This window comes from Eurytemora carolleeae, unplaced genomic scaffold (assembly GCF_000591075.1).
Source record: "Eurytemora carolleeae unplaced genomic scaffold, Eaff_2.0 scaffold872, whole genome shotgun sequence".
Taxonomy (NCBI): Eukaryota; Metazoa; Arthropoda; class Copepoda; order Calanoida; family Temoridae; genus Eurytemora; species Eurytemora carolleeae.
In genome coordinates this window covers 31,909-39,678 of record NW_019396757.1, presented here as the reverse complement: position 1 = coordinate 39,678, position 7,770 = coordinate 31,909, and the positions used below count along the sequence as shown (strand labels likewise).

General features: G+C 33.0%; 1 protein-coding gene across 1 annotated transcript; it reads right to left on the bottom strand.

Moving 5' to 3' along the window:
* Positions 1–5,689: 5,689 nt before the first annotated feature.
* Positions 5,690–6,615, bottom strand: LOC111708275 (uncharacterized protein DDB_G0290301). The gene has a single exon (XM_023481595.1). It carries the CDS (start codon positions 6,573–6,575, stop codon positions 5,763–5,765), a length of 813 nt encoding a protein of 270 aa, XP_023337363.1. The 5' UTR covers positions 6,576–6,615; the 3' UTR covers positions 5,690–5,762.
* Positions 6,616–7,770: the final 1,155 nt, after the last annotated feature.

The window sequence follows — 7,770 nt, the reverse complement described above, 5'->3', positions numbered from 1 at the left end:
CTTTTTATCTAATTTAGTTTTTTGAAGTACAGTGATTCATTTATTCGTCAATTTTATCAGTATGTTTCTTAAACTAAAAATCATTGAAACCTTTAGTCCTGGCATTTTCAAAATGTGCTCCGTATCACGTGGATTTAACGGTTCTGTCAATATTCCAGAAAGCTGTGACTTTCGATCAAAATTTGACCCATTAAACATAATTTTTTAGCCTTTTTCTTGGATACTTTTTTGTCGGCATATGCATTTTGAATGAAAAAGTATAAGATAAACAAATGTGAAAGGTAAAAGATTGTTGAATTGTAGACCAAAATACGTTTGATTTCAAATAGAAGAACTCTGGTTAATCCGGGGTGGTATTTTTGTCCTTTGAAATTTAAAATCTTTTTCTCAAATTGGTCAAAAGTTTTTAGCTTGGCCGGCAAATTAAAGATGAGAAAACCTAATTAATTTTAGGGACTGTTAATTAATTATGTCAATCAAATTAATTCAAGCTAAAAATGCTATATCTTTATTTTCCGTGTTTCGCTGTTATTATACGAAACAAAATACGCAAAAGATATTTATAAAAATCCACGAAATTATAGAATAAGTCTCCTTTTATACGTACCAAGAATCATGAAATTGAGAGTAATGAAATTAGAATCATTAAAGAATTTTGAAGATATTTATGTTTTTAGCAAAATTAATCCAGAAAATTTAGAAATATTAAAAATTATATATTAGATAGTTAAAATTTTTTAAAGAAAACAAAATCTTTAAAAATTGTAATTTTAATAATTAGAATGTTTTAATTTTGAATTCGTTGGACGTAATGGAGATATTTAAGTATGTTATATATCTCTGAACTTTCTTATTTTCCTTTATTACACCTTATAATCTTTTGTAAAAATTTCCTGCGAAGGAATCGAGGGAGGGGGTCCCCCATGAAAAATTGGGGGGGATGTACCATTATCCCTACATTTCTGAATACCTGAATACCATTATCCCTACATTTCTGAATACCTAAATACCATTATACCTACATTTTTGAATGCCTAAATACCTTTATGCCTACATTTCTGGATACCATTATGCCTACATTTCTGAATACCTGGATACCATTATGACTACATTTCTGAATACCTGGATACCATTATGACTACATTTCTGAATACCTGGATACCATTATGACTACATTTCTGAATACCTGGATACCATTTTAATTACATTTCTGAATACCTGGATATCATTATGACTACATTTCTGAACCTAAAGTATTAAAAGCAAAGTTCAACAAGAGAAAGGGAATTTCTATGTTTCGGAAAACTTCGAATCTTTTGGAAAACCCCCCCCCCCCACCAACACCCCCCAACCATAAAATTCCCTAAAATTAATTCAAATTCTAAATCCCTGCCCAATTTGCTAATTTGTATTTTCAAAAATTAATCAAATATGCAAATATTTGTGTTTTATATCTGTCTATTTCTCTGTTTTAAATTCAAACAAGTCGAATTCTCGAGACTAAGCACTTTCATTGAGATTAAAATAAAACAGTGGGAGAAGGGGTCAAAATTAGATTTTTTCACACAGGTTAAAAATAAATATTAACCAAGACATGATTAATATATAATTTATAAACATGTTCAGAGCTTGTTTTGTCTATTTTTGTTCAAATAAATATATATTTTTAGCGAGCTTGGAAAGTAAATATTTTCTATGTTCTACGCCTAAATTTTTTTCTACAATATTTGATGTTTTCTCTCGTTTCTTTAACAACTGTCAATCTATCAGTATAAGTGCCAAACTTTCGAAAGTGATCGTACCCAGTTTTTAACTTTACAATTTAAAATGAGGTTCCCGCTTTAAAAAAAAAGTTGATTCTCAGCAGGCCAATTGCATTCTGGCTGCTTAAAGACTATTTAAACTTAGGCATTTGTTATATTTAGTTATTGGAAAACGTCTGCATGCGCGAAATGTGTAAAGTTACATTTCTTACTCTAAACATGATACATTTCATTCTTTGTCTTGTTTTTCCTTTATTTCTAATATATACTTTAGCCGTAAAATAAAGGTGACCCGGTATTTAATGTAAAATATTTTCCATTATAATAATATGGAACATTAAACAATTTGATCAATATAAGTATCTCATAAACCGCAAATACAATCTTTTAACAGGGTGCTCAATGAAGTCTACAGGGTGTCCACAGAGTAATACCTACAGGTGTTTCTGAATATGGTCTGCAGGATGTCCACAGAGTATTACCTACAGGTGTTTCTGAATATGGTCTGCAGGATGTCCACAGAATATTAGCTATAGGTGTTTCTGAATATGGTCTGCAGGATGTCCACAGAATATTAGCTACAGGTGCTTCTGAATATGGTCTGCAGGGTGTGTACATTGTTCACTGGTGGTATCCAGAAACCGGTGGAATGAATGTTGTCCTCTATTTTTTTTTCTTGTAATTTTTATAAAATTTCTAAACTTGTACTCTGAACATTTTTAGAAATATAGATTAGTTTTAATGAATACAAAATACAAAATCATTAATTAGAAACATTTCTTAAAAGTTAAAAAAAGAAAGAAGAATATAACCCTTCCACCATTTTACAGTTACCACTGTACAATGTACATTGTACTGGTCTCACCCCAGTCTAAAAGTTGCATGATTCCTGCCTGTACATCACGTACTACATGTTTATGCATTCAGTCGTACTGTCCAGTCAGGCTACCTAGTGCAGAGTCGACGCAGCACGTTTTATGCAACAAATGTAGCCTGGCACTGTAAATGTAAACCCCGTTTTTTAAGTGCCCCGGGCCGACTTTTAAGAATCTAGAGCAAGCTGTGGAGTACACGTACAGACTAAATAAAACAAAACAGGACGAAACACCAAATAAATTACCACCTTATAGTGAAATTTATGTTATTTTTTACGAAAATGAATCTCTGCTCACTGCTTATCATGAATCTAAACAAGCCGATTTCTCAAGAAATAAGATGAAAGAGTTTACGTCTGTTGGGTGTCCTGTCAGTTGTGTGACATATGTTTTTACTTTTCTCCGTTTATCTTCTCTACCCGCTATAGAAAGCGTGTAGACGAGATGTAAAGCATGAATACCTCAAACATTGGCCAAAACTTTGCAAATTTTTCACAAATATTTGCAAATTCTATATAGATGATTAGTTAAATGCATAAAACGCAGCTGAGACTGAACAGAAATTATGTTCAGCAATTTGTTATCAAATTTTGAATCTAGCTTAGCAGGAACATTCTTAGACGTTAGATCTGTTTCTAAATCTGTAGAAGTAACGTTTTCAGATTAAAAATAAAATGTTTATACATGTATATCTACATAGTAAATGTCAGTTTAGAAAAGGATTGTATTTCTAGTTCACGGAGTTCACGCATCGACGAGATTTAATTCATTATACAGACTTCTGGAAAACAGCCCACACTTCTGGAAAACAGCCCACGTTTCTGGAAAACAGCCCACACTTCTGGAAAACAGACCACACTTCTGGAAAACAGACCACACTTCTGGAAAACAGGCCACACTTCTGAAAAACAGACCACATTTCTGGAAAACAGATCTCACTTCTTGAAAACAGACCACACTTCTGAAAAACAGACCACACTTCTGGAAAACAGCCCACACTTCTGGAAAACAGCCCACACTTCTGGAAAACAGACCACACTTCTGGAAAACAGACCACACTTCTGGAAAACAGGCCACACTTCTGAAAAACAGACCACATTTCTGGAAAACAGATCTCACTTCTTGAAAACAGACCACACTTCTGAAAAACAGACCACACTTCTGGAAAACAGCCCACACTTCTGGATAACAGTCAACACTTCTGGAAAACAGACCTCACTTCTGGAAAACAGACCACACTTCTGGAAAACAGACCACACTCCTGGAAAACAGACCACACTTCTGGAAAACAGTCCACACTTCTGGAAAACAGACCAAACTTCTGGAAAACAGACCACACTTCTGGAAAACAGCCCACACTACTAGAAAACAGACAACACTTCTGGAAAACAGACCACACTTCTGGAAAACAGTCCACACTTCTGGAAAACAGACCACACTTCTGGAAAACAGACTACACTTAGAACTGGAAAACAGGCCACACTTCTGGAAAACAGACCACACTTCTGGAAAACTTTTTTGAGTTTAAGTTGGGGAATTTACCTATTTTTCAAGTGATCAAAGCTATATATGTTTTTTTTCTTATGACAACATAAACAAAAGCTACAAGAAACATTTAATAAAGATCTACGTTTCCAGGATTATTAGACATGAAAATGATTTTGTGTGGATTTAAATAGGCTGATTATAATGATTATAATATTGCGTTCAGATACATGTTTAGGGCACCTGCAGCTACAATTGATCATACTTAAGTATGCACTTGTAACAACTATGAAGCCCTCAACTTTCTTAGAAGGGATTCTATTTGTAGATTAAACTTTTAGAATAATCCCAGGATAATAAAGTTTTTTTAAATCCATTATAGATTATAATATAATATAATATATATCTATTATAGACACAAATATGATATATTTATCTATCTATATATATATTCTTTGCTTTTCTGTTCGTCTGTTTGTATCCATAAATTTCAAAACGGCTGAACCGATCGGCCCAATTCTTTTGTGGCAACTGAAGGTTTAATTCGGTATTCTTGAATATTAAATGAAATCCACCTAATGTCTGTTAGAGCACTTTTAAAAAGACCAATTATCACATATAGGAAAAACATATACAAACCGTCCTTGTGCATTTCTGTGCAATTATCGTGTAGTTTTAACTTTTCTCGATTGAATAAAAAATATTTAAAAATTTGGAATATTCTAAAATATCTAATCACTAAATGTTTGCAACCTGATTGATGGTGTATACCTTTGACTTTCTTAACTTTGAATATTTGATGTAGGCTGTAGCCGAATTCATGGTTTAATATATCGACGATCTACACGACGAAAGATTATAAAATCAGAGTATGAGGAGATCGGCAACATTTAACATTTTTTAACATTTTTGTAAATAATTGTTTTATTTCATTTAGAATGAAAATAAATGTAACCTACACAGTTTACATGTGCTAAAAATTGACCTCTGAGCCATGGTGACAGATTGAGTAGTTTCCCTGTATACTCTGCACTCAAAGTTGATCAATCAAATATAGTTGACGGATCGGAAACGTGTGGAGATATATATTAGCAAACATTTAGAAAATTGTTTAACTTTGAACAAGACCGATTGCGATTTCGAGAAAAAATATTTTAATCTGCGTGGCATTTTTTATTAAACCTACGTATATATATATATATATATGTATATATATACTCTTATTTGATATGTTTTCAAATATTTAGGACATCTTAGACACTTCCTTCATCAAATTTAAGAGGACTTTAAAATTGATAATTTAAACTCCCGTAAAATCTGTATAAACAACAATCTCAATATCACAATACTTTGTTTAATGGAAAGAAAGTTAAGAATAATTAATTCTGAACACGATTTTTCACTTGAATTTCAGTTCATCTTGATATTATATTCCAGCCGTATTTAAAGTTTTTATATTTTTCTAAGTTTTTGATAAATGACTAGGAGATGTATTCAAACATTTCTACTTACAGAATCACTTTAAATTCAAAATGGATTTAAAGAATAATTTATATTTTCTAGAAATGATTTAACAATAATCTTTTTATTCTTGTGTTCTAATGGAAATAAAAAAAACTACGAAAAACTTCTTTAAAATCTACTTCTCATTCTTTGGGTCCTTGGTCCACTTATCCCACGGACTTTTCTCATTCTTGTTATTCTTCTGGTCTTCCTGATTCTGTGGTTTCTTGGTGGTCTCTTCATCTTTCGCTTTCTGTTGTCCTTCCTCCTCAGATTGGTTGTCTGCATTTTCTTTGCTTTCTTCATCTTTTGAACTCTGAGTCCATTTCAAGTACCAGGGCTTTTCCTTGCTGTCCTCGTTCTCCTGATTCTCCTGACTCTTTTCATCTTCCGGCTTTTCCTGCTTCTCTTCACTCTTTTCTGTCTTCAAGTTCTTCTCCTTCTCCTGGTTCTCAGAAGAATCCTGAGTCCATACGTACCAAGGACTTTTCTCCTCGTTCTCCTTCTTCTCAGAACATTCCGTATTTTCGGGACATTCTTTCTTCTCCGAACATTCCTTCTCCTCAGAACATTCTTTCTTCTCAGAACTTTCCTGCTTTTTAGAACTGTCCTGCTTTTCAGAGCTTTCCTGCTTCTCAGAACTTTCCTGCTTTTTAGAACTGTTCTGCTTCTCAGAGCTTTCTTCCTTCCCAGAACTATCCTGCTTCTCAGTGCTTTCCTGCTTCTCACAGTTTTCCTGCTCCTCACAACTGTCCTCCTTTTCAGAACTGTCCTGCTTTTCAGAGCTTTCCTGCTTCTCAGAACTCTCTTTTTCTAGTTTCTCCGCATCGCTCACTTGACTTTCTTGTTTTTCCTGGTTCGCTTGGTTGTCTTGACCTTTTTGTGTGGCTTGAGCTTCTGTATTACCCTCCACTGTGTTTTTCTGAGAATTATTTTCTGATGATGACATCTTTCCCGTGCTAAGTTTCAAACAAATTTGGAGGATTTTCTCTATTTAGTTGGAACATTTTTTTAGATATGTTTACGGATTTCTTCAATTGTAAACCCAGCGTAATTAAAAGATTTATTCTTAGTTTTTATTTTAATCGAGTGTTTTACTCTTTTATCTAGTGAAAAGCTGCAAAAGCAATTACTGTAGTTTTAAAAGTCTAAAAAGAGCAATTGGTTATATATTAATAAACGGAAATTAAATTATCGACAAATCTCAAAAGTTATGAAAATGATAACTAGCGTTGTTAATTGTAAAATAGATGTTGTATGAAAAAGTAGTCGTGGAAAGCTTTTTATCTGAAAGATCTGTTGCTTAATATAAAAATGTTCATCACTTGACTCAGGATACAAACTCTATGAATTGATAAAAGAAATATCATTATTTAAATTGGATACGTTTATCTCAAATGTTGAACAATCATTTTTCTTTTAAAATAGACGGCAATTTAGACAATAATATAAAAACGTAAGTGGGCGACGACAAAATTTGTCAGGATGGCTGGTTTGTCAATTGGTTGGTTGGTCGATTGGTTGGTTGGTCGGTTGGTCGATAAGTTCTTTGATCAATAGGTTCGTTGATCGGGCTCCTCAACGTGGACACTGTAGTCTCCAATAATCAGTAAATAGATATATTTCAAACCTGCAATAGAATGCAGGAATAGTAAACAATAAAAAGGAGTGAATAGGGTTTGAGGCACTATAGTTTCAATAGAAGTAAATATTTCCATTTACTGTTATAGAGCCGATATAAGGATTCATCTCTAATTGGATAATGAGTTAGATAGAAAGATAGATGTTACCGCCAAGCAATTTCTATTGGAGGGATTGATGGAATTGTTTAAAACATTTGTAAATACTTCTGAAAATATGTAAACCCGGTTTTTTTAAAAGGCAGGGAGGGGGGGAGGGTTTAGAAGTTGTATTTATGGTCAACAAATATATGTAATAAATATCGGCTCACATGGTATTCTGTAAATTTGCAGTACATTGTACATTATTAATTATCTATGTTTGTAAACTTCTACGTAAAAACCATTATTCATTTGAACTGGGTTTCAAATGAATACGTAGCATGGTTAGCTTTAACCCTTTTTATATGTACATTCAACTTAAACCCTGTTTTGATAAGCAGGTGGGATCGTCATTTGGGATCG